The sequence below is a fragment of the Neohortaea acidophila genome (assembly GCF_010093505.1).
Source record: "Neohortaea acidophila strain CBS 113389 unplaced genomic scaffold BDY17scaffold_8, whole genome shotgun sequence".
Lineage (NCBI taxonomy): Eukaryota > Fungi > Ascomycota > Dothideomycetes > Mycosphaerellales > Teratosphaeriaceae > Neohortaea > Neohortaea acidophila.
Window position 1 is genome coordinate 1,129,944 of NW_022985517.1, and position 24,734 is coordinate 1,154,677.

Consider the following 24,734-nt stretch of genomic DNA (forward strand, 5'->3'; position numbering starts at 1 on the left):
TCTGAGATGGCGAGGTCGTGGATCGCAGGATCACCAAAAATACTGAAAGGCTTCGCTCCCAGTCGGCGAGCGGTTGACTGTGCAGGACGAGGTGGAAGTAGTAATAACGTCCTCAGGTCCGGCAGGTCTTCGTAATCAGACTGATCGTAAGAATCGGCAGAACCGCACCACAGGCTTTCCTCCACTTCCGCTTCCGAAGACTCATACTCGGCGTCTGGCGCCTCCTGTCGCACGGTATGCGCAGTGTCCGTACACTTCAGCGTTGTCGATGCGCGGGATCCAGTATGAGCGCTCCCAGTCGGTCTCTTCGACTTTCTCGTAGCGACAGCTTGCTCCTCAAACGGCTTCACGCGTGAAATCGAGTCCAACGGCGCCAGGCGGATTTGCCTGCCTCGTCGCTCACTTTTCGGCGTAGCCTTTGCTACCAGCTTCGTCCCTTTGTTTGTGCTTTCGTGACTCGGAGTTGAAGCATCGCGTTGTAACGGAGGAGCCCTCTTCCGCGGCGAATACCTTGTCTTCACCGGTGTTGCCGCCGCGGAGCCCCATCCAATCGGACCGAAAACGGAATCGTCAGAATCTCCATCTCCAGAAATTCTGCTTGTGAGTCTCGCCATCTCTATAGCCCTTCTTCTTTGTCCTATCCTCAAACCGCGATGAGTATGGCAAGGCAGTGTGAGAGATGGAGTAGTCGTGGAGTTGCACCGACGATCGATTAGGGTTTGGCGTTGGCTGGACGACAACCCTAGCGCAAGCTTCCGGAAGTGTCCTGCAGCCGAAGCGAGCCTCAGGCTTTGAGCGTGAGGCTGTGCACGACTCTGCATTCATGATGCACGCGGTCAGAGGTCGACCCAATGGTCGTGGCGCAGGGTGCGACGGCGCTCTCAGGCCTCCTGCGCCATGACGTACGAGGACTATCGTTGACCGATCGTCCTCGTGTTGCACAATCTCTGGTGCAGCGCATGTCAAACAATCCGTGCTACCCGAAAGCAATGACGACAAGACGCGCTCGATTTCAGTGGCAATCGATCAGCTATCATCGGGGTTCAGAAGCCCGGCAGGGCTCGCCTGAGCAATGGTACCGTGTGGGTGGCAGACGCGGCGCAAAGATTCTTCCAGTTTCTGCAAGCTTTGCTTCGCCGATCTGCTCGGCGTCTATCTATATAAGTTCCTGGATCCAGATCCTCGTGCTGCGCCTCGTGAATGAATGCTTGTATGGGGGACCGACGGAGCCTCTTCGGCGCCGACATGCGCGTCCACCACTCCCATCATCGAGACAATGCGCCTGGGTGGAAGCTCCCATCTGCATGCCATCGGAGTAGTCCTCCCAATGCATGATCGTGGCCTGCCAGAGTGAGATTGTTGCCGACATTGACGGGACGACTTGTGTAAGGCGCCGTCGAAAAGCGTGAAGAGAGGCCAACAACGCGTGCTTCCTAGCGCCGAAGGAGCAAATTGTTTTATCCGTGCGCTGAAACGAGCTCTTCTCTAGTCTTCGTCATGCTGAGGAGGCAAGTGGCCCATGCTGCGGCGACGGAGGAGTGGAAGGAATTGTGGTAATGCCACAGACATTTCTCATTTGGTGAGCATGCGTCGGAACAGAGGTTAAAACACTGATCGTGAACACCCCAAGGCGAATGAGTGCGTCAAGTCTTCGTCTTGTGCACGCGACGCACATGATCTTTCTGTAGTTATCCATTAGCCAAACTCGTCTTCCGAATCATCGTAATCCACGATAACGAACCATATTATCCATCCGCGAGAACATCCGCCCGCAGCCCGGAAACTCGCACACAATAGCAGGATTATGCTTCGCCTCGTGCCGCGCGCGGTCCTTCTTGCTCGAGAAGCCGCCTTCCGTCGCCTGCGGACAGCCCTTGTGCCGGCAGAAGAGCGTCTTGGTGTGCCGCTTGTAATGCTTGCGCAAGTCGCAGCCTCTGCTGAACGTGGAGCGCGAGTAGCAACCCGGGTACGCGCAGCTCCAGGTGCCGTTGGTATTGAGATGGCCCCAGCGCGCCATTTCGCTTGCTTTGGGCGATGCGTTGGTTTCTGATACATCGGAGGGGGAGACGGAGCTGGTGTTTGAGGTGAGGGATGCTGCGCGTGACGATCGCGTGCCTTCTGCGAGGTTGGGCGAGAGGTAGTAGAGCGATGTGCTTGACGATGGCCCTGCGACTGGAAGCTCGGGGGACCAAGCCATTGATTCGGTGTAGGGTGGAGAGGATACGATGTCTTGTGGGCGGTGAGGGTCGTTGGACGGCACGATTGGTGTCGTCCATGGGTGTATCTGAGGAGGAGCGTACCCGTATGGCTGTTGAAATTGTGGAGGCGGATAGAATGTCTGTGGAGGGGGATGATGCATTGGCGCCGGTAATACCAGCGGTAGCATGAGTTGTTCCGCGGCACTTTGTTGAGGCGGCTGCGGAAGTTGCTGAGGGTGCCAATGCGGTGGATTCGTCGAGACTGGTGGTTGCTGCTCCGCGTACTCGATGTATTCTTCGTCAACCGCCTCAGGCGGCTGACAGTAGTAGCCGGCCATGCCGAACGGCGTCGCGATCGATGAAGACGCTTTGGGAACGTTTTGCGTGTTGCAAGGGTGGAGGTGAGCAACGAGTTCATCGAACCAAGCGGAGGAGTCGATGGGAAGGGGTTGAGAGTCGGCGTGAGGGCTTCGAATGCGCGGGCTGGACAACATGTACGCGTGAAATGACTAGGGCAGGAGGATCGATAATCAGTTGTAGGTCGCTGTACCACGGAGGGAACAGATGCGTCCAGCTCATGCCGCCGTGCGAGTATAAATGTCGTCACCAAGACTGGTCTGCGCCTCTGCAAGCGTCACCCAGACACTTCAGCTACTCAATCAGGGAGCTCCGACAACGACAGCCGAGCAAGGCTTGACGAGGTCGGGCGACAGCTGTTGCACGTTCGATTGGTCGTTCAGTCCCAGGCTGGAGATGAAGAAATGGCCCCTGTCGAAAGCCAAAGCGAGCGTGCGCGGTAAAGGCAGTGCTGAAATGATGTGCTCTTGCAGCGGAAGGCTACAGAAAGGGGGCCGTGCGTCTTCATGAAACCGACTCAGGCCAACATCAAGGGCATCGCGTTGGTGACATCAACAGGGCTGAGCGGGAATAGATTGAACGTGCCCGCGTCAGAGCCACGGGCAGAGCGCACTATAGCGGAAAAGAGAGAATCCGTGGGGTGGGAGTTGAACGAGGTGAATGCGGATTGGTCGCGACGGAGGCCAGAAGACAGGCACCTCGCGTTGCGATGGTGCATACTGCCGACGATTGGAGCACTTACATACCGTTTGCGAGCGGAGACTACGGCAAAGTGACCGAAAGCCCTGAGGCTTCATCTGGCAGTTATTTCCAGGACGGGAATGGGGGCCAAAGTGATGGGCAACGGCCTCGAAGCCCTAGAAGGGGCGTAGACGGGCTCTACGGGGAGCGAGTCCGAGCGTGCTGGTGCGGCTGAGAGGGCATCGAGACATGCCGTGAACTTAGTCGTAGGGCTCGCCAAACTAAATGTCCGGGCCGGCCGACGTGCATCATAACTTACTCACTCATCACCGGGCGGCATGCACGCATCGATTGCACGCCGCAGCAGCCGCTGCTGCATGATCAGTCCGTCCGTTGACAGCCATTGGACTGAACTGCAAGCTCGATTATGGTTTCTGATGTGGTTGATCTTGCAATGCTGGGGAAAATACGGTTCTCGAGGTGCCTGGTCTTGACACTAGCGTATCGTCACGATGCTCCGGTTGCACGACACGCCTGCTGGACAGATGACGACGACGGGGAAGCATGCGAGATTGGGCATGTCCAGGCGCAGACCCCCACGCCAGTGGAATCGAAGACCGCGACCGGGCCGCACCTTGCGCCATGATTCCCACATCGCCGACCTCTTCAGCCCGAGCAGCCGGACATTCGGCAGCAGAGACGGGCAAAAGAGGTTGCTGGTTGGCAGGTGTGGGGAGGATGGGCTGAGCTGGGGAAGACAGATGGCGCCGTGGCGGGCTTAGTCGGGCTTTGCGCAAACCTTATGTTTTCCCGTGTCTCAAATCTGCAGTGACAGAGTGATGCCTCAGGAGGGTTAGGGTGGTGGAAAGACGTGATTGTGTTTGTGAGTCCCGTTACGAATGCTTGGGCCAATAATGCGATGGATGCTGTCGCCTAGAGATGCAGCACGCTTGGGAGGTGCACTTCCTCTCATTGGCATCGACGAGGTGGGGTGAAGATGTTGGTGGCTTCGCTTGCCTTTACGACAAACGCATCAACGGAATCGCCGGTCTTCCACCTTCGTCTGCGGCTTGAGGGGGTTCTGTTAGAGTTGTTGGTGTTTCAAGTTCTGCCAGAGAGTGTCTTGGGCCGATGTGGCTTCGGCGTGGCCGTAGGAGCGTCCTCGACGCTGATTGGCCAAAAAGTCTCGACCTTTACTTTCACACATCCCGAAATTCCCACACCCAAACCCAACATCACCTCTCCCTTGATCCAACCCTGCACAAACCCTCCAGCCGTAATCATGGGAATCGCCTTCGACGTCGCGCCCGACCGGCCAGAGAACATCGACACCATCTTGAATGGCCTCGACCGATACAACCCCGAGACCACCGCCGTCTTCCAGGAATATGTCGCCCAGCAGTGCGAGAACCAGACATACGACTGCTACGCGAACCTCGCCTTGCTGAAGCTGTAAGTGACGCCTTCCATTCTTCGGAATCGCGAGACTCGAGAGGACGAGGGGGATTACCTGATGAACAACATACCACAACGTTTCCTATTACCCGACAGGCCTTTTGTGCCTGGCTGAAGCAACGTTTTATTAGCTCTATCTGAAACCCACACATCCCCCTCACTCTCATCTCACGAGCACAAGTCCCCAGTGATCACAAAAGCTAACGCCAGCTCCTGCAAACAGCTACCAATTCAACCCCCACCTCACCCGCGACGAAGCAACCACCAACATCCTCGTCAAAGCCCTCACCGTCTTCCCCTCCCCCGACTTCCCCCTCTGCCTCTCCCTGCTTCCCCCCTACGTCCTCGCCACCACAAAAACCACCACCCAATCCGGCCCCCCCGCCGCCGGCAGCCTCGCCGAAGCCGTCCAACACCTCACAACCCTGCACACCCAGCTCATCAACGCCGACTACGCCGCCTTCTGGTCGACGCTCGACAGCGACGACCTCTACGCCGACCTCGTCGCCGACGTCCAGGGCTTCGAGGAGATGATGCGCGTGCGCATCGCCGTCGTCGTCAGCCAGTGCATGCAGGAAGTCGACCGCAGCGTGCTCGAGAGCTGGCTCAATCTCACCGGCGCAAAGTTCGACGGCTTCGTCAAGGAAGTGTGCGGGTGGAAGATGAACGAGCAGGGCAAGGTGGCGATTCCGCTGAACAAGGAGAATGAGGCCAAGGGCACGGTGGTGCGGGAAGACGTCAAGTTTGAGCAGTTTGGCCGCATGATCAAGCGGGCGTATGAGGTGGGTGCGTGATGGAGTGTGCCTCGATCACCGGGTTCGGCCTTTCATTAGCGTGGCGTTGGGCGGTCCAAAAGTCTCGGAGGCGTAGCTTAGAAAGAATGCAGCGCGATGCGTGCGGTCGAAGGAGAGCCTCCTTCGTCAAGATCGTACATTGCAGGGCATGCCGTGGGAGGAGCAGCTCGCGAGAGCATGAGGCGGAAATACGGGATCCTGTCATGATCCCAGAGGGTAGTACAGTCGCAGTCCTCTGTATAGCTACTTGGAATCTAACTTTCGCCAACCCATGCGAATTGTCACGAATACATCATTCAATCGTAGAGGTAGCCAAGCCATATCCCAGCACAGCATCCCTCAAAGGCCAAACTTGGCCTTGATGACTGCGTCACACGTTAGCGTGTCCCAAGCAAACCGGAAAGAGACGAAAAGAACTTACTACTCCCCGCGGCATTCCTCTTCTGCCGATTCACAAACTTATTCACATCCTCCAGCCAATTCTGACTCGTCTCCTCCAAATTGTCAATCCCCTCGCCCGCGAACCCCAACCGCTCCGTCCGCTCCTGCACCTGCCGCTGCATGTACGCCCAATACCCCTCGTCCTGTTGCATCGTCGCGCCCGTCGCGCCACTCCGCCCGGCCAGCTTGCGCTGCGCCTCGTCCGCACGCTGCTGGTCGATCATGCGCTTCGATGGAGGCCGCGTGGGCCCGCCAATGAGAACATCCATATCGGCCGGCGTGACGTATTGCGTACCTGTGATCCATTGGACGTTGGAAATGGTTGGGCGAGGCGGGATGAGCGCCTCGGGGTTGAAGAGTTTGTCCTGGCTGCGGACGAAGGTGTTGCCGGCGCCCCAGACGTTGAGGACGGCGAGTTCGGAGGGGCTGGTGAAGCCGAGGATGTTGCCTGTCGGGGTGATGACTGCGTCGCCTAGCCGTCGGACGTCGAGGATGTCGTTGATTTTCGTGCTGGCGATTTCCTTGATGGAGGGGATGGCGTAGGCGCGCGCTGTGCCGTCGCCGAAGAGCCCGAGGATTGCGTGGCCCCGGTCTTGATATCGGACTATCGCGGCGGCGTCGCAAAAGTAGTTGTCGAAGGATTTGTGCGCGCCTTTGGCGCTGGCGGGTTTGAAGATGTGGATGCTGCTTGGGGTTACTGCGACCAGTGCGCCGTTCACCCGGTGGCCGCTTCGGAGAGCAGCCATGGTGATCTGCGTTGCGCTTGCGGGTGAGCCGTCGTCGGTGTTGATGGGCGCGATGTGGATCAGCCTGCTGTCTAGACTGACAGCACCGGCGTACTGCACGGTGAATCTCCCGCTGCTGTCTGGGAGTATTTTGAATGTCGCAAGCCTGCCTGTACTCGTTCCAACATGGAGCAGAATACTGCTGTAGTTTTCCCCCTCCAACGTCATGATGCTAAACTGCATGAATGTGACGTGTTCCTGTCCTGACGATGGGCTGCTTGCGGTGATGCTACCCATCCTCTTTCGAAGGCCGCCGCCCTTTTGATTACCGCCAAGCTCCTGCAGGGAAGTATTGTAGATGATGGCCGGTCCTCGAAGATCGATGACCGCGATGCTGCCGCCTTCAAAGCCAGCGGCTACGAAGCCAATCTCGCTCATGCAAACTGCTCTCACGGGGCCATCTCGCTGATCCAGCAAAGTGAGCGGGATCAGTCCCTCGCTCAATGAGGGTTCGATCCGATCGGTGACGCTGGTGAGTGCACCGGGCTGGTTGGGTCGACTTGGAGGCGGATCCCTGCCGGCATTCCGGTTCACACCCCATCGGAAGACGATCAGTTCTCCGCTGGCGAGGCCGACGGCTAGTTCGCTACTTTCCCCGGCGAAGGAGGTCTGGGTGACATCCACGCCATCTGAGAGACCCACTGCGCGTGCCACATCCACTTGAAGGATCTTGTCATTCTCAATCTCGTCTCCATAGCCAAGATCCCAGATACGGACCGTGCCATCGGCGTGAATCGTCTGCACAACCATGCGGCGTTCATATCGTCTTGTGGAGCGCGGTAACTCTGCACCGCCCTTCAGTATCGCAGGACCACGTGACCGGCGCTCTTGCAAACCTAGCCATTTCTCCCTGCCGATTTGCGCTGAGCGGATGCCCCTCACAAAGGGAGATACAAACGACACCGATACGTGGAGTTGGTTCGTCGGACTGACCGGTATACCCGACGGGAATGTCAAGGTCAGGATTTCACCAGATGCCATCAACGCAATCAGTGCAATGGGGTCGTGAGCGTTATTGAAGTGTGGCGTTTCACGAGGGATCAAGCAGAAACCGATCACTTCCGCACCAGGAGGGGTCGGCAAGATGCGCTGTCTCTTGGGGTTCTCCAGGTAGGTGGCAAGGTCCTCCCAACGACTTGTCTGATAGACGGGTGTTCGGCCCATCTCCAACAGACATAGACCCTTCTGAGGCGATTGTGTCGAAGAGCCGCCTGCTATCAGAATGGCTGTATCTTCAGGGTCTTTGTTCGCACACCACGCCATCTTGAACAACGGCTCCTTGACGGCCATTGATCCTCCCATGGCACTACTCGTGTTGGCACCTGGAGTAGCAACATTCGTGTCTGTCAGGGTTCTCGCCATGAGCATCCTCCCGTCCTTCACCGTGTCCCAAAACACAATCGAGCTGTCCTCATGTCCAGTCATGATGAAGGTGCCAGTCGGATGCCACACCGCTTGTACGAGTCTCGGTCTTCGAACAGTGTGTGCTGCGGCAGGATCGCCATCGCCTCCTGGCGCCCCGCGCGGGACCTCATACAAGAAGCAGCGCAAGGATTTGTTGGCTTTGAAGCTGTAAATGGCCGCTCCATGAGTATAACCGATGAGCAGCTGGCCTACGTCTCTCGGATGTAGCTGTAAAGAGACGATGGGTGAAACTCTCGCACGGGGATCCATCTCCTGCCACAGCAGTGGGATTCTAAATGGAGCCGCATGTTCTCGATCGAGATCGTATGCGAGGACCTCGCCCGTCTGCATGCCAAGGAAGGCATAGTCCAACATAGGATCCGTACACAAAGCAGTCACGACACCGGGAGGGGAGTAGCTGGTAATCAGTCTCTTGAGTTCCAAAGAAAATATAGAGACATCGTGCTTGGTATCCAGCGCAATCAGCTTGTCTGCGCAGAACTGCAGTTCCTTCACGCTTGCTCCTGTGACCGGAAGTTGAAGGACCACCTGGATCCTGTTGCGGCCGAATACGTAGATCTGTCCCGGCCCGAACTGCGAGCTTTTGGTGCCGATGGCGAGCAGAGACTGCACGGGGTCATAGGCCAGAGCAGAAGTCTGCGAGTTGATTCCATATCGAGCAATGTCGTCGATTTTGAAGAGCGACCCGTCTAAGCCTGCGGATAGATCGTGCTGGATCCCGGACTGTTTGCCTCGCAATAGATGTGCCATGTCGGGTGGATGGATCGGATCAGGCCGCGCCCAAGCATACCATCCAAGACGCCCCTATGCTGTTCTCTCGATTCTTCCGGGGTTTGGTTCAACGTATCGAAGTCAGCGTGAAGTGGTGGCCTTCACGTGTCAGGCGTAAGACAGTTGACAAAAGTCCTGACCACCGCGCGTCCCACCACTTATACGCGGGTGCCCCATCAATTTACGAGCAGCGCGTTCTCGCGTTGTTGGCTCTCGAGTCTCGCCCGCAACATTACCCTCGACGAGACGACACATCACAACAACCCGCGCCCCTTACTTAAATCAGCCTCAACCCTTTCGAGTCTTTATTGCATCTTCTTCCTCTTTCACATACGCCACATCTACACATCAGCCTTCGACATCCACCTTCCAACCTGATCTTCATCATAAACACCGCACTCACCCCAACATGGCGACAGTGTCGCTGCTCAACGTGACCGTGCGCAACAATCCCGCCCCATTCGATGCGCCCTACGAGTTCGAAATCACCTTTGAATGCCTGGAGCCGTTGCAAAAAGACCTCGAATGGAAGCTAACCTACGTCGGCTCTGCCACATCGTGAGTGTCCGCCTCCTCGTGCAAGCGCCCAGGCAACCAATTCGCTAACCACATGCCGCAGATCCGAACACGATCAAGAGCTTGACTCGCTGCTCGTCGGCCCCATCCCCGTAGGCGTCAACAAATTCGTCTTCGAAGCAGATCCGCCCAACACCGCCCGCATCCCCGCAACCGAAATCATCGGCGTGACCGTGATCCTCCTCACCTGCTCCTACGATGAACGCGAGTTTGTGCGCGTCGGGTACTACGTTAACAACGAGTACATGGACGAGCAGCTGGCCGAGGAGCCTCCCGTGAAACCGGTGATTGAGAAGGTGCGGAGGAATATCCTGGCGGAGAAGCCGCGAGTCACCCGCTTCGCAATCAAATGGGACAGCGACGAGAGTGCGCCGGCGGAGTTTCCTCCTGAGCAGCCGGATGTCGATGCGCAAGACGATGATGGTGCTACGTATGGCGCGGACGAAGAAGAGGAAGAAGAGGAAGAGGCGGAGGCGGAAGTGGTGGAAGGCGAGGGCGCCGCTAAGGCCCAGGTGGAGACTGCTGTGGAGGTGGAAGGCGAAGGTGTTAATGGCAAGGAGGAAGACGAGGAGTCAGAGGCTGGCAGCGAGGATATCGAAGAAGAGAGCGAGGATGATGAGGAAGAAGAGCTCGAGGAGGAGGAGGGTGAAGGTGAGGGCGAAGCAGAGGGTGATCAAGAGATGGAGGTCGATGAAGCGGAGCCAAAGGAGAACGGGACGCTGAAACAGCAACAACATCAGCCGGATGTCATGGTGCATTAGGAGGGCAGGTTTGGAGACAATAATGGGGGGTGGGCACATTTTCGAGCTCTGTGAGGATGCGTCGGTATCGATTGCTGGAGTGACGGCCTTCTTCTCCCAATAATGGCAATGGTTGGACGATGCGGCCTTGCCATGCTTCGTGAGTATTTTGCAGCTGAGCAGAGTGATTCAGATAGACATGACCCTTACGGTATTGAGGCCAAAAAGCCAGTATTTTGAAGTTCCAATACGTCTTTTCGACGTCCAGATCTTGATTTCTGTCCACGCGCCATTGTTCTGCGGTCGCTCTGGAGCGATGTACGCCTTTTGCCCATGCTTCATGGCACCGTGGCTGAGACCGCGCAATGCATACAGCGTGCCGGACGCAGCATTCTGATGATTGAATATATGCAATCCGCAGATATTGCTCCGTTCACCTAGAATCACCACACCTTCCACCACGGTCTTGCACCCGCCGCACTCCCCTCTCTCAGCTTCGTATAATGCTGATCGAGATCCTGCTCCTTCAACTTCCTCCGCTCTTCTTTCTGCTTCTCCTTGTGCGCCGCCCTCGCCTTCTTCTCGGTCTCTTTGCGATTCAGCAGCTCGACGGCGCGCATCATGCCCTCCTTTTCCGCCTGCCGTTGGTACAGGCAGTACTGGTATGACACGCCTGAGACGACGCAAGCGCTGGCGACGAACCAGCTGCATGCAGAGAAGACGCCAGCTTGGAGGGAGTCAGCCCATGTTCAAGTAGTACAGCGAGGGTGTGCTCTACTAACCTCTGAAGATGAATCTCACACCACCCAAAGCAAACCCGCTTCCCAAGCCCGTCAGGAAGGAGTCGCGCACACAAGGCCGTTTAGGCAGTTCAGTGAAGTCCGACAGCTTCAAGCCGCCATCAAACGCCGCTGCGATCGAGACTTCAGGTATCTTGCCACCTGCGGTGTTCTGTGTTCCGCCCGCGAGGACATTCGCAGCAGCGCCGGTTCGGAATTTGCTCTTGGCATCTTTCCATTGATCGCCGGAGAAGGCTTTGCGATTCGGATCGACGGTGAGCGCTTCTCTGCTGAGATCTTCCCGGATGGGTGGGTTTTGGGGCGACTGTCGGGTGTCGTCTGCCATTTCGTGTGTGGATGGTGAAGGAGTGAGGTTGGATTGAAGATGTCATGGAATTTGAACTCGGCGGAAGCTTTCCGAGTTTCCGGCGGATCCCACATTTAGTCATCCGTAGAGCGCGTCTCACTTTACGCGTGCAGCTTCGCGGATTCGGCTAGACATTCGCGAAACTCCCATAGCTGCATCTTGCATTTGTTACCGTGCGCAGCAAACAATGACAAGCTGAAGCATTCACGTCTGGCCTCGCTGGCCATAAATACACATCACCATGCCCGTCCGACGAAAAGAAGGGCCCCGCCGGTTCGCCAAACAGCCCGGCCAGCTCTACGACAAAACCCGCAAGGTCAAGACTGTCGATGCCTCGAAACTACGCTCCACCGAGCAGACTTCTCAGAACGAGCGACTCGAAGCCACGCGGCTGGCCAACCGCATTGACGACGGCCAGGGCTTCGAGCGGTTCGAAGCTGGGAAGAAGCGCGTGGGATGGCTGCTGAACATGCATAGCACCTCGCTCGAGGACTCCAAGATTCCCGGCGGTCGAGCGGCAGTCGACTACTACTTCATTGGCGACGATGGAGACACGTTCAAGGCGAGCGTGACATACGATCCCTACTTCCTCATTGCGGTAAAGAAGGGGCGAGAACCGGAGGTGGAAGAGTGGGTGCGCAGGGCATACGAAGGGCTGGTCAAGAGCGTGCAACGAGTGGAGAAGGAGGATTTGAAGATGCCAAACCATCTGCTGGGATACAGGCGGACGTTCCTCAAACTCGTCTTTGCCAATGTCAACGATCTTCTCGCGGTGCGAAGGGAGCTCATGCCGATTGCCGAGAAGAACAAGTCCAAGGTCAGCGCCATGGATACGTATGCCGAAGTCGCGAGTGCCAATGCCGGGTTTGATCTATTTGGCGACGAAGAGGACAACGAGAGACGGCCGACCAATGTTGCTGACGCCAGCGATTTCGTCGTCGACATCCGAGAATACGACGTTCCATACCATGTCCGAGTGGCCATTGATCTGGATGTGCGAATAGGGAAGTGGTACACTGTCGAAGCCAAACACGGCCACATCACTCTCACTTGTATCGAGGAACGACTGCAACGTGCCGACCCAATCGTTATGGCTTTCGACATTGAAACAACGAAGCTGCCCTTGAAGTTTCCGGACGCATCCTTCGATCAGATCATGATGATATCCTACATGATTGACGGTCAAGGCTTCCTCATAACCAACAGAGAGATCGTCAGCGAGGACATCCAGGACTTCGACTATACCCCCAAACCGGAGTTCGAGGGGCCTTTTCTTATCTTCAATGAGGCGAATGAGGAAGCCGTGATTGAACGCTTCTTCGCCTGCATCAAAGAAGCACGCCCAACGGTGATTTCCACTTACAACGGAGACTTTTTCGATTGGCCGTTTGTGGAGGCTCGGGCGAGCGTGCACGGTATCGACATGTACCAAGAAATTGGCTTCCGCAAGAACAGCGAAGACATCTACCAGTCCACACACTGCGCGCACATGGACGCGTTCGCCTGGGTCAACCGAGATTCTTATCTACCACAAGGCAGTCGTGGTCTGAAGGCTGTCACCGTCGCCAAACTGGGCTATGATCCGGACGAGCTGGATCCCGAACTGATGACTTCATACGCCGCTGAACGTCCACAAACGCTTGCAGAATACTCAGTCTCCGATGCTGTTGCGACCTACTACCTGTACATGAAATACGTGCACCCATTTATCTTCTCCCTCTGCACAATCATCCCTCTGGGACCGGATGATGTGCTACGGAAGGGAACGGGCACGCTCTGCGAGATGTTGCTGATGGTGCAAGCGTATCAAAAAGAGATTGTGCTGCCAAACAAGCACGTCCAGCCTCGAGAGGCGTTCTGGGAAGGCCACCTGCTCGAGTCGGAGACCTACGTCGGAGGCCACGTGGAGAGTATCGAAGCTGGCGTATTCCGCAGCGACATCCCGAACAACTTCGCCATTGATACAACGGCAATCGACGAGCTTCTGAGAGATCTGGACGCCGCGCTTGCCTTCTCGATCACGGTCGAGGAGAAGAAAAGCATGGACGATATTGAGAATTACGAGGAGGTTAAGGCACAGATCGCGGACCGGTTGATGCAGCTCAAGACCACGCCGAATCGAAGTGAGAAGCCTTCCATCTACCATCTAGACGTGGCATCCATGTACCCGAACATCATGACGACCAATCGTCTCCAGCCGGACAGCATGATTGACGAATCCGACTGCGCCGCCTGCGACTTCAATCGACCGGGGAAGACGTGCGATCGACGCATGCCTTGGTCGTGGAGAGGCGAGTTTCTACCCGCAAAGAGAGATGAATACAACATGATCCGGCACGCTCTGGAGAATGAAAGATTTCCAGCACGTTATCCCAACGGCTTGGCTCGCACATTCCAGGAACTCTCGCTGGATGAGCAGACCGGGCTGGTGAAGAAGCGTCTCACCGACTACAGCAAGAAGATCTACCACAAAATCCACGATGCGCGAACACTCGAACGCGAGGCCATCATTTGCCAACGAGAGAACCCCTTTTACGTCGACACGGTCCGTGACTTTCGTGATCGACGCTACGACTTCAAAGGCAAGCAGAAAGTGTGGAAGGGCAAGACGTCGGACTTGGAGAAGGCTGGCGCCAGCGCAGGCGAGATTGAAGAAGCAAAGAAGATGATTATCCTCTTCGACTCTCTGCAACTAGCCCACAAAGTCATTCTCAACTCCTTCTACGGCTACGTGATGCGGAAAGGATCACGCTGGTACTCCATGGAAATGGCCGGCGTGACCTGTCTGACGGGCGCTCACATCATCCAGATGGCACGACAGCTCGTGGAGCGTATCGGTCGTCCACTGGAACTGGACACGGACGGTATCTGGTGTATTCTTCCCGCCACATTCCCCGAGAACTTCGCCTTCAAGATGAAGAACGGGAAGAAGCTGACCATCTCGTACCCCTGCGTGATGCTGAACCATCTCGTCCACGCACGATTCACGAATCATCAGTACCAGACTCTCACCGATCCGGCCACATATCGATACGAAACGCAAAGCGACAACAGCATCTTCTTCGAAGTGGATGGCCCGTACAGGGCCATGATTCTGCCGACGTCCAAGGAGGAAGACAAGAATTTGAAGAAGCGTTATGCCGTCTTCAACAATGACGGGTCACTAGCGGAGCTGAAGGGGTTCGAAGTCAAGCGAAGGGGAGAGTTGAAGTTGATCAAGATATTCCAGCAGCAGATCTTCAAGTTCTTCCTTGAAGGGTCGACGTTGCAGGAGACGTATGAGGCGGTGGCCACGGTGGCGAACAAGTGGCTGGATGTGTTGCATTCGAAAGGCAGCACGTTGGCTGACGAGGAGCTCATTGATCTGATTTGCGAAAACAAAAGCATGACCAAGACGCTGGAGGAGTATGGGGCGCAGAAGTCTACGGCCATCACCACCGCGAAGCGTCTGGCCGAGTTCCTCGGAGAGCAGATGATCAAGGACAAAGGCTTGAACTGCAAGTACATCATCTCGAGCCGGCCGAAGAATGCGCCTGTCACGGAGCGAGCCATTCCCGTGGCCATCTTCTCTGCCGAAGAGTCCGTCAAGCGCCACTACCTCCGCAAATGGTTGCGAGAAGACCCGGGCAATATGGATCCTCGAGCTGTCGTGGATTGGAACTACTACCTCGAGCGCCTTGGATCCGTCATCCAAAAGCTCATCACGATCCCAGCTGCGCTGCAGAAGATCCGCAACCCCGTGCCCCGAGTGGCCCATCCGGACTGGCTGGACCGCAGAATCCGGACGAAGGAAGACAAGTTCCAGCAACGGAAGATGACGGACCTCTTCGACAAGAAGCCACTCAGCGAGATCAGTGCCAACAAAGTGAGTGGGCTGGTGGCCGGCGATCTGGAAGATTTTGGCGCGACGCCCATGTCGAAACTCAAGCCGGCGCTCGCGGCGAAGATTGTCAGCTCGCAGAAGCGCAAAGCCATCGAGCCTAGTGCTGCCGTCAATGTGAACCCCTACGATGCTCTGCCAGCCGTTATGCCTTCCATGTCGGAGGACTACGTCGGCTGGCTGCAGTATCAGAAGCAGAAGTGGAAGATTCAACGGCAAGCGCGCAAACGTCGACGACAGCTGTTCGGCGAGAAGCGTGTGGACGTCACCGACGCGATTGGCACGTTCTTCCGCGCCCAAGCGGAGCTTGTGTATACGGCCGACTGGCAGATTCTGCAACTCCGCGAGACGGAGACGCCGGGGGAAGTGCGGGCTTTTGTGCTCATTGACAAGAAGATCCATCAGCTGAAAGTGATTGTGCCCCGGCAGGTTTTCCTCAATCTGAGAGAGCCAGCCGCTCCAGAAATCGCAATTGATGGAATGTCGATCGAGAAGGTGACGAACTTCACCCTACCGAATGGACATTCGTCGTCGAATCTGTTCAAGATGACCATGCCGGAGCAAGTGTACGTCAAAGAGGCGGAGCAGTTGTCGATGCTCTTCAATCACGAAGGTGTGGAGGGTGTGTACGAAACGCAGGTCCCGCTCAACGTTCGCGCCATGCTGGATCTCGGCTGTGTGTGCACATTCGACGAGAGCCAGCGAGGCGTGCTGGGCAAGGGGCTAGAGCAAGGGTTCGATTTGTCCGCGCTGAGAACTGTGCCGCCCAAGCAGCCGTATATGAATGGTGCGTCGCTCAGCTACCTGGCTCTGTACCACATCAGCGCGGGAGATCGTCAGATCTACGGTGTGTTCTCGTCGAACAAGGCCGAGGCGAAGATCATCATCCTGAGCCGCGCAAGGAGCGAGCAGAGTATGCCGAATGTGGACCGCGTATACCAGGACGCTCTTACTCGCAAACTCGAGGAGACGGCCGGACAGCCATGGCAGACTGTCATTGAGTACCAAGACAGTATCCACTTCACAACCGTTCAGGTCACGACACAGCGACGAGCGCTGCAAGAATTAGGTGATGTGGTCAAGAAGATCCAGAAGGAGGAGACACAGCCCATGATACTCGTCTTGCAATCCGCGAATGCTTCGATGCTCTTGCATGATCTTCCGGCTCTGCAGGCTATGCCTGTATTGAGACTGACTCCCGACGAGAACGACAAGCAGCTTCCGCCCCTCGGATGGCAGTCGTTTGTCGCCAAGAGGCTCGTCAGCCACTATCTCGACCTGGGTCTCTGGGTTCAGCATTTGCTGGAGTTTTCGCGATACGGCAACGTGCCACTGTGTAATCTGGAAAAGGACGACCCCCGGTTCTTGATCGACATTGCGTACGCCCGACGACTGCAGAAGGAGCGCATTGTGCTGTGGTGGTCGGAAGATGCGCGGCCTGATCACGCAGGGTATCAGAAGGACGACATTATGGGCACCATGGAGACGATCGAAATGCCGTCCGTCAATCATGCTGGCACCTACTCCTCTGTCTGCATTGATCTCAGCGTTAAGAATCTCGCCATCAATACCATCTTGTCCGCCGCGGTGTTGAATGATGCCGAAGGCAGTGATCCCATCGGCATCTCTGGCGCGGGAGCACAGGAGGATGCGCTCGACGACACGACCCAGACGATTCACGCGGAGAATGAGTTCACCACCGCCGGTATTGGAGCTCTCCGGGAGATGGTGCGAGGCTGGCGGCAGGAAGCATGCAATGGTGCAGGCGGGAGCACTATGGCCGATGTCCTCGTGCAGCACCTCGTTCGCTGGATCGAAAGCCCGAGCTCGCACCTCTTCGATCGCAACCTGCACTACTATGTGCAAATGATGTCGCGCAAAGCTCTGCAGCAGCTCATGTCCGAGTTTCGACGCGTCGGATCGCACGTGGTCTTTGCCAATGCGGGTCGCTTGCTGCTGCAGACATCCAAGGCGGAAGTTGGCAATGCCTACGCTTACAGTCAGTATATCCTGAAGACGATCAGTACGAAGCCGGCGTTCCACTTCTTGGATCTGGCCATTACAGAGTACTGGGACTACCTCGTGTGGAACGACGAGTTCAACTACGGCGGCAAGGGGTGCACGGAAGTTGTCGAGGCGGAGAAGCAGGTGCTCGACACCATTATGCATTGGCAGATGTCGACGTTCCTGCCGTCGATCTTGCAGCCTCACTTTCACGACTGGATTGTCGAGTACATTGAGCTGATGCATCAACGGAAACAGCCATCTGGATTGTTGAATGGGACGCTCAGGTTGACACAGCTGCCCATTCACGCGCCAATCTTCAACGCCGAGAAGGACGATCAGACGACGCCGGGGAACGTGCTGGCCAAGTCTTTCTCCAAACCGCTACAAAAGCAGATTGTGAATTTGATAAAGCGACAACGGACGGAAGCGATGCACGAGGATCTGGTGCAGGACTGGACGTTCCCCTCCATGCCCGGCTCACACTTGTCCCTGCAAAATCCGGTGCTGGAGCTGGTCAAGAGCGTGATGCAGGTGCTCAGTCTCGACAAAACCATCACGCTCGAAGCACGATTACTGCGCAAAGAGCTGCTCCAGCTGTTTGAGGTTCGCGAATTCAGCAACGACGGCGCATTCGTCAACCCGAGCACAAGTCTGTGCATCCGCCAACTCAGCTGCACCGAGTGCTGCTTGCCCAAAGACATCGACCTCTGTCGCGACAGCGATCTCATGGCCGACGACGGGCAGCAGCGCCACTTGCTCCCACGATGCGAAAACTGCGGCGCCGTGTTCGCCAGCTTGTCCATCGAGGAGCGACTTATCGGCGATGTGCAGCGCATGCTGGTGCAGTGGATGACGCAGGATGTCAAGTGTCGGAAGTGCGCGCGCGTGCGGACAAACGATTTCATGGAGCATTGCGCTTGTGCGGGCGAGTGGACGACGACGGTCAAGAGGGAGGAGGTGGGGAGGTTGTTACGGATTTACGAGAAGGTCGCGGCGTTTTATGGGTTGAAGATGTTGGAGGTTGTGCTGGAGGGAGTTATGACGGGTGGGGTGTGACGGCCTTTTGCCTTGCATGAGAGTAGAGATTTAGAAAAGGGAACTTGCATTGAGTGTCTTGTACAGTGAACGTTACCTGAGTTGTGTATGCCTCCTAGAGGCTGCATAATTAGAGTTCACGCTAAGGCGCATGCAGGCAAGCAGGAAGGCTACGTCATGCGCTATTGGTCGGTGGAAGTGGCATGTGTTTGGAGTAAGGACGCATCTTTGTTCCTCCAACCACGCACACCTCCCCATACCGCACTGCACTCTCTTGAAACCGTTCAGCCGTTGTCTTTGTTCGATACTGACTCGTCCAAAGCACACGCCTCGCACCGCCTTTCCTGCACCACGCGCAAAAGCGCAAAGCAACATTTGTTGCAGTGTCGCCTTCAACAACACCCTCGACTACGCACCACTCCTTTTGCTGCTTGTATACCTTCACCACCTCATCCAGTAACAATGTCGAACGGACCGACCCTCCTCAACATCCCTCCTCCCCCCTCAGACCCTGTCACTCCCTCAGATGTTCCGTATGCCCCTCCCTCCCTCCCCACACCTCGACAGCTTACGCTAACCTCGAACCGCCCCTCATAGCGGCACACCCACCTCCACCACCACAAGCATGTCCGAGCTCTCCACAGTAGCAATCAAAGACGGCCACCGCGGCCACCTCCCGCACCACGGCCAAGGCAGCCACGGCCCCTCCGGCCTAGGAACGAGCCAACTCGACGCCGAGCGCGCCGACCGCATCTCCCGCCTCGCCGGCATGGAACGTGTCACCGCCCGCACCCCCTCTTCCCTCAGCAGCGGTAACCTCACCCCTGGAGTTGCTGCTGCTCCTCCTACCAACCCCCATCTCACTCACAGCTACTTTGACGCCACGGGTAATCCTGCTATCGGCCGTGAGCGCAGTACAGTCGGCAGCGCGTCTGCTACCGGTAGCGTTGGCGCGCATACCACCTGGGCTGGGAGCGAAGTTGGCGACGTGGACAAGATGAGCGAGAGTCAAGACATGGACATGGATACTTCGAGCGTGGGCGGCATGTCGGAGGAGGGAACGGGGAGTCTCGTTGCGTTTGGCGAGGGCGCGCGCACGCCGGCTCGACAGAGCACGGTTGGGAGTCCGGGGAAGACACACGCTTTCGGTGCGCGCGATGCCAAGATCATTGATGGTGTGACGTACGATCGCAATGTCGTCGATACTACCATCACCTCCGACCCGCGCCGTGGGGCAAACAGCGCTGCGCCGTCTGCTGGTGTGGAGGAGGCGGAACGGATTGTAAGGGAGATGAACACTACGAGTGCGGATCGGATGCGCAAGGGCAATCCGGCGAAGCCTGGGTTCGAGAAGTAGCGGGCACGATGCCTTGCTCACCGATATGATGCGATGACCTCTGTGGATTTGTGTTACAGGCAGGCTCTTAAGCTAGCTGCCAGCGATCGGCGTCGGAGAGTGGACTGGTATTGAAAAGGTTACGGGCATGGAAACTGCCTCGATGGATATGCCCTTTACTTTGATTGAAGGGAACGTGATGTGATACCACGAGTGACAAGGTTGCAGAGCGTTGCGGTGATTGTAGCATTTGCAGCACGACCGTCAGCTTTCTCTCTATTGCTCTATCTTTCTTTCTCACTCCATCCTCATGACTTTCGTAAATCGACCAGCTCAAATTTCAACCCGGGCCCCTCCACCACATGCCCAGGCTTCACGGCATCGGTGTAGAGATTCGTCTCGGAGTGCGGATGGAACAAGCTCCGCTGCTGGCAATTCAACACATGGCTCAACCCCGGCGGATCCGTCAAGCGAAACACACCCCAATCGGGCGTATGCCGCGGCGCACACACAATCGCGATCGCCTCGGGCAGCATGATCTGGTACCCCGAACTGGTGTGCAAATCCGGCGATGAAAGAAAGCACGTCTGCGTCGGGTGCGTATGGATCCAGCCGCAGACGAGCAATTCGTTGGCGTCGCAGTAGTCGAAGAGCGCGTTGTCGCCCTCCTCCGTCGTGTCGCACGTGTCGGACGTGCTGGTTTGGTCGGGGATGATGAGGTGGCTGATGAAGAGGGCGTTGGAGATCAGCGTGCCGCACAGGATGCCGCATGTTTCCAGGTTGCGGGAGGTGTTGGGGTGTGCGTGGTTGAGGAAGGCTTTGCGCAGGTCGGGGGGGAGGAAGACGGGGCGGAGCGGGGTGCCGGATTCGGTAAAGGCGGTCGGTTTGAAGGTGTATTTGGAGTGTGGGGATTGTGGTGTTGGGGGAGGGAGGGAGTCTCTTGATTTGGGTGGGGGGCGGGGAGGTGCAGTGTCTGTTGTGCGGGAGCTGCGGTCGAGTGATTCTTTGTCCGGACGTGCGGGTGGGATGCTTGTTGTGGGCGATTTGAGACCGGTGGCTGGCAAGGGCCAATCCATGGACTCTTCCCTCGCAGGAACGGTCGGGTAGTTGTAGGTAGACTTGGACGTTCGACGATCATCTGCCTGCGAGGACCTTTGCGAGGGCAATGAGTGCAGGTACCGCCCAGCGTCTCGCACTCCATCTCCACGCTGGTCCGCCGCCGACCCAACAGACTCGACATCGCCATCATAGTCGACGACAATTCCTCTTCGCCGCGCAGCAATCGTGTCCGGCGATATACCGGCCTGCCGACTCGACTGCCGAGTAGCATCTCTGCGTCGCAGCTCCTGGTGCGCCAGATCGACAGCCAACTGCCGGTTCTCTCCGGCATTCAACGTCCGCGCGGAGTCTTCGTACCCACCGTACTCCGAGTCGAGTGAGCCCCGACGGGAATCGTCATAGCTCCCTCGCCGTTCGTCCCTCCTCCCACGCGAGTCTCTCGTACTCTGTCGCTCAGCATTCCGCCGTTCCATGGCCGCAACGTAACGATCATAGTCCCGATTAATCCGCGGTTTCCACTGTTCGAGTTTCGACAGATTCCTCGCTACGGTCTTTTGCGCCGCAGAGATGTCAGCTTTGAATCGGGGATCATCCAAGTCATGATGCGAGGGTAATTTGCTGAGGATAAGCATAGCATGTCGATATAAGTACAGATACGCCATCTGCAAGTCGCCATCCCGCTCGCAAATGGCCGCTTCGGTGAGCAGCATCTGGCCCGCTCGCAGCCAGCTTTTGAGAGGCCGGTTGGTGCTGAACTCGAAGTCTTCGGCCATGCCGACGATTTGCTCCACATTCATGGGCTTGGAGATGGCGTGGTGATGTCGTGAGAGCGCCATTTTGGCGGTGTCTTGAGAGACGGGGAGTGTAGTAGCGACTCAGTCTACGCCCGGATTCGTGCGAGACGCAATCATCCAAATGTCCTGTCCTGGTCGTCTCAGGGGTTTACCATCGGTAGTAAGCGATTTGTTGAGTCAATGAGATGAGGTTCAAGTGAGGCCAGCTCTCGGCCATGCAAGCACGAAGACGACATAAGGTTTAGAGTTCGGCACGGCCCGACGCCACCGCATGCCGCCATCCTCCCTCGAACACGACTTCGACTCTCCTCGACATCCATTCCTTTCGCGCCGCGCTCATCAATCTGCGCTTCTCGTCAAGCTCATGGTGGGAGTGGGTAAGGCCGGCCGTCACGATGCTCACGCCTTGGTTAAGCAGCTTGTGGGCGTCACGCCCGTCATCCGCCGGGTTGCGAAGAGTCGGATCAACCCTCGCATTCCCATGCCCCGTGTAGATGTCGTGAGCGAGAGTCTTTGTGGTGGGTTGACGGACTGTGCAAGACTGGAATACCCATCGACTAATACGATCTGTTCCAGACGATGTAATCAGCTATCTGGCGCCTACGCTTGAAAAGCACAAGGGCTGCACTCTGGTGGACCTGCAGCCTGGCGCATGTCTCTTCTCCTCCAAACTGCACGATTTCCTGCAACCAAAATGGCATCTCCTGATCGAACCAGACGACCACTATTACCGGCCATTTATCAAACCGCTGTTGGACCGCCCTGGCTCCACCTACCGCTACACTCAACTCAACATCCACCACCAATCCTCATACTGGCACGAGTTTAGTCGGATACTACGAGACCCAAAACTTCTTCCACCTCGGACGCCACTTCCTCAAGGAGATCCCAACCGACGACTTCTGGACCCGAACGTGCTCATAATTGGCAACCTCGCGAGAGAAACGCGAGCAAAAACCGGGACTCACTCTGTCCAGCAAGCGCCCATGCTACTGCGCGAATTCAGTCTGCACGCACTCGCGAATCAGTTCTTCCACGAGGCCGGTCTGGTCCGTATGCTCTTCTGGCTACCTGAGAAGTTCAAGCCCGACATCTTCTCGCTCGTTCCATGGACGCGCAACGGATTCAACGTGGCTTTGGACATGGGCTTGCACATGTCGGAGGTGGCCTCGGTGCAGTCGACTGAAGCGGTCTATCAGTCTCGCAGTAAAGTGTACGCGCGTCGGACTCGTTCGAAAGAACTGGTGGCTTCCAATGCACGGCACGTTGCTGAAAAGATGCGAGAGGCTGGCATGGTGGTCCCCGCGGGACGAGACGCTCAGGTTATAGATCAAGCTGGTTCGGCGCCATCAAAGCGCGCAAATCTGCTGTCATCCCTTCAAAAGATCGCAGCCACGCCGACTGAGCTGCGGAAGACGATCGACCAAACACGCACTCGCTTGCGCGAGCTATGGCCGGCAGCTCGGGCAAAACACCAAACCAAGGCGGTGACGCTGACCTACCCTCAAGTCCAGCCTGCCGTAGACGACTACGGCAAGGGTCTGCCGGGGAACAAGCTGAACTGGTGGCGCAGTAAAATCCTCATCGACATTGGTCTGAGCATGATCAACATCGAGGCCGGCTTCAAAGCCATCGAAGAAAGTGTAAAGTCAAGCCCAGAGCTCTATGATCTGCGCAGCGAAATCTTCGCGCTGGATTCAGAGTTCGTCGATATCTGCGGCAAAGTGGCCGTTCGCACTCGCTCGTGCGTAAGCGATCTCCTCGAAGACCAGATTGCTTTCTTTCAGCATCCACCCCTTCTCAACGTCGACCAACGCGCCTACGAACCGCTGCAAGCCCAACCCTCCGACTTCTGGCCGTCGCAAAACAACCTCGCCTTGTTCGACTTTGTTCCCAAGGGTAGAGATCTGTCCGTCCCCGATCTAGCCAGCACAGACGAAGTCGTGCGCTTTTGTGCAGACTTTGTGCAGGAAATCATGTCGCATAAGACGCGCTCGTTGCCGCGCGCCCTCGACGTCGTGGGCGTGAATGCGGCCAAGGATCTCATCCCCATGGTTCCGGCTATCACTGATCCGCGCAAAGGAGGCCGGTTGAACCCGCATAGTCTGCGAGCGCGGATGGTGACGGCGGAGATGCTTGAGGGGCTGGTCAAGGCGTATTTCGAGTGGCCTTTTCGGCCGGTGTCGTGGGAGTTGGCCCTTGCGGAGAGTGCAGGCGGGCATGCTGAGGCGGAGGCAGAAGGGGATGACGCGGAAGTGGACGAAAAGCCGGAATCGTCGTGAATGATCACTGGCGGCGGATTCAATAGCAAACACCATAGCCTCACGATCCCGATGCATGAAACGACTCCGCGAACCTCACAGCCCTCCTCTCCCCATCCTCCCCATCCACCACTCCCTTCCCATTCCCATTCCCATTCCCACTCCCACTGCCACCCCTCCTCCTCTCCAACCTCCTCATCCGCGCCTCCCTCGCCTCCCTCACCCTCCACTCATTCACCTGCTGCCTACGCCTCTGCTTCCTCGACCAAGCCATCGCAGGCGTAGGCCGAAAGCCAATCCCATTGATCCCCTCGCCGTCGTCGTCCGCGTCGCTCGCGTCGATGTCGTAGCCCGTGATTTCGGAGTCTTGCCATGTGAGCGCTGTGCGGTCTTGGTCGGGGGATGATGTGGCGGGGTTGGAGGCGATGCTGTCTGTTGAGAGGGGTGGGGTTCCGTGGCGGGGGGTTGGGGTTGGTGATGTTGTCGTTGGGTTGGATTCGGGGGGAGACTCGGGGTCGACTTCCTCCTTAGGTAGCTTGCAGTCATCGGCAATTCCTCCAATCCGCTCACTCAAAGGCGTCTCCACCACCACCCTCCTAGCCCTCTTCCTCGGACTCCCCGCCTCATCCCCCGAAGACTCCCGCTGCGCAAGAAACTCCAGCTCCAACCGCCGGAACTGCTCCGCGACTTTCGTCCGCGGACTCTCGTTCCCCGCGGCTCCGCCAGGCCCCGAAGACGAGGGGCCAGACTGCTGCTGCTCGGTTGCAAGGTGAAGATGCGCGAAGGCCGGACTCCCGCTTCGGGACATGGAGATGTGTTTGCGCTTTGGAGAGGTGGGTGGCGTTTTTGGGGGTGCTGTTGTCGGAGTTGGTGTTGATGTTGAGTCCTGGTTTTGATTGTGGTTTTGATTGTGGTTGGAGATTTTGGGGTTGCGGGTAGGCGGTTTGTATGGCGGGTTGGTGTAGGGTGAGAGGATCATTTTGAATGACGGGG

The 24,734-nt window shown here is 57.0% G+C and overlaps 10 protein-coding genes across 10 annotated transcripts; 5 read left to right on the forward strand and 5 right to left on the reverse strand.

Moving 5' to 3' along the window:
- Positions 1-1,643: 1,643 nt before the first annotated feature.
- On the reverse strand, positions 1,644-2,536 carry BDY17DRAFT_326185 (uncharacterized protein; the record flags this gene model as incomplete). The annotated part of the gene is made up of 2 exons (XM_033737470.1): positions 1,644-1,682; positions 1,742-2,536. The coding sequence occupies 2 exons, from the start codon at positions 2,534-2,536 to the stop codon at positions 1,644-1,646; spliced, it is 834 nt and encodes a 277-aa protein (XP_033588069.1).
- Positions 2,537-4,469: 1,933 nt separating this feature from the next.
- On the forward strand, positions 4,470-5,681 carry BDY17DRAFT_301447 (armadillo-type protein). Its single transcript, XM_033734244.1, has 2 exons — positions 4,470-4,686; positions 4,913-5,681. The coding sequence occupies exons 1-2, from the start codon at positions 4,519-4,521 to the stop codon at positions 5,483-5,485; spliced, it is 741 nt and encodes a 246-aa protein (XP_033588070.1). The 5' UTR covers positions 4,470-4,518; the 3' UTR covers positions 5,486-5,681.
- BDY17DRAFT_301448 (snare-dependent exocytosis protein) lies at positions 5,682-8,994 on the reverse strand. The gene is made up of 2 exons (XM_033734245.1): positions 5,907-8,994; positions 5,682-5,850 (listed from the first exon to the last, which is right to left on the reverse strand). Exons 1-2 carry the CDS (start codon positions 8,884-8,886, stop codon positions 5,825-5,827), a joined length of 3,006 nt encoding a protein of 1,001 aa, XP_033588071.1. The 5' UTR covers positions 8,887-8,994; the 3' UTR covers positions 5,682-5,824.
- Positions 8,995-9,135: 141 nt separating this feature from the next.
- BDY17DRAFT_301450 (ASF1 like histone chaperone-domain-containing protein) lies at positions 9,136-10,370 on the forward strand. Its single transcript, XM_033734246.1, has 2 exons — positions 9,136-9,465; positions 9,527-10,370. The coding sequence occupies exons 1-2, from the start codon at positions 9,317-9,319 to the stop codon at positions 10,242-10,244; spliced, it is 867 nt and encodes a 288-aa protein (XP_033588072.1). The 5' UTR covers positions 9,136-9,316; the 3' UTR covers positions 10,245-10,370.
- A 296-nt stretch (positions 10,371-10,666) lies between these two features.
- On the reverse strand, positions 10,667-11,348 carry BDY17DRAFT_253612 (uncharacterized protein; the record flags this gene model as incomplete). The annotated part of the gene is made up of 2 exons (XM_033731354.1): positions 10,667-10,950; positions 11,006-11,348. 2 exons carry the CDS (start codon positions 11,346-11,348, stop codon positions 10,667-10,669), a joined length of 627 nt encoding a protein of 208 aa, XP_033588073.1.
- Positions 11,349-11,527: 179 nt separating this feature from the next.
- BDY17DRAFT_301453 (uncharacterized protein) lies at positions 11,528-18,371 on the forward strand. The gene has a single exon (XM_033734247.1). It carries the CDS (start codon positions 11,611-11,613, stop codon positions 18,310-18,312), a length of 6,702 nt encoding a protein of 2,233 aa, XP_033588074.1. The 5' UTR covers positions 11,528-11,610; the 3' UTR covers positions 18,313-18,371.
- A 382-nt stretch (positions 18,372-18,753) lies between these two features.
- Positions 18,754-19,648, forward strand: BDY17DRAFT_326191 (uncharacterized protein; the record flags this gene model as incomplete). Its single annotated transcript, XM_033737471.1, has 2 exons — positions 18,754-18,824; positions 18,889-19,648. The coding sequence occupies 2 exons, from the start codon at positions 18,754-18,756 to the stop codon at positions 19,646-19,648; spliced, it is 831 nt and encodes a 276-aa protein (XP_033588075.1).
- Positions 19,649-19,869: 221 nt separating this feature from the next.
- BDY17DRAFT_301455 (uncharacterized protein) lies at positions 19,870-21,671 on the reverse strand. The gene has a single exon (XM_033734248.1). The coding sequence runs from the start codon at positions 21,520-21,522 to the stop codon at positions 19,936-19,938; it is 1,587 nt and encodes a 528-aa protein (XP_033588076.1). The 5' UTR covers positions 21,523-21,671; the 3' UTR covers positions 19,870-19,935.
- Positions 21,672-21,751: 80 nt separating this feature from the next.
- BDY17DRAFT_326193 (uncharacterized protein) lies at positions 21,752-23,762 on the forward strand (the record flags this gene model as incomplete). The annotated part of the gene is made up of 2 exons (XM_033737472.1): positions 21,752-21,998; positions 22,057-23,762. The coding sequence occupies 2 exons, from the start codon at positions 21,752-21,754 to the stop codon at positions 23,760-23,762; spliced, it is 1,953 nt and encodes a 650-aa protein (XP_033588077.1).
- A 40-nt stretch (positions 23,763-23,802) lies between these two features.
- BDY17DRAFT_326194 (uncharacterized protein) lies at positions 23,803-24,720 on the reverse strand (the record flags this gene model as incomplete). The annotated part of the gene is made up of 1 exon (XM_033737473.1): positions 23,803-24,720. One exon carries the CDS (start codon positions 24,718-24,720, stop codon positions 23,803-23,805), a length of 918 nt encoding a protein of 305 aa, XP_033588078.1.
- Positions 24,721-24,734: the final 14 nt, after the last annotated feature.

What these genes read in the sequence shown, in the direction of transcription:
- BDY17DRAFT_301447 (XM_033734244.1), top strand. Translation starts at nt 4,519, where the DNA reads ATGGGAATCGCCTTCGACGTCGCGCCCGACCGGCCAGAGAACATCGAC. An exon ending in CGAACCTCGCCTTGCTGAAG is followed by an intron (nt 4,687 to 4,912) that starts CTGTAAGTGACG and finishes GCTCCTGCAAAC; the next exon opens with AGCTACCAATTCAACCCCCA.
- BDY17DRAFT_301448 (XM_033734245.1), bottom strand. Translation starts at nt 8,886, where the DNA reads ATGGCACATCTATTGCGAGGCAAACAGTCCGGGATCCAGCACGATCTA. An exon ending in GAGGAATGCCGCGGGGAGTA is followed by an intron (nt 5,851 to 5,906) that starts GTAAGTTCTTTT and finishes CGTGTGACGCAG; the next exon opens with TCATCAAGGCCAAGTTTGGC.
- BDY17DRAFT_301450 (XM_033734246.1), top strand. Translation starts at nt 9,317, where the DNA reads ATGGCGACAGTGTCGCTGCTCAACGTGACCGTGCGCAACAATCCCGCC. An exon ending in TACGTCGGCTCTGCCACATC is followed by an intron (nt 9,466 to 9,526) that starts GTGAGTGTCCGC and finishes CACATGCCGCAG; the next exon opens with ATCCGAACACGATCAAGAGC.
- BDY17DRAFT_301453 (XM_033734247.1), top strand. Translation starts at nt 11,611, where the DNA reads ATGCCCGTCCGACGAAAAGAAGGGCCCCGCCGGTTCGCCAAACAGCCC.
- BDY17DRAFT_301455 (XM_033734248.1), bottom strand. Translation starts at nt 21,522, where the DNA reads ATGGCGCTCTCACGACATCACCACGCCATCTCCAAGCCCATGAATGTG.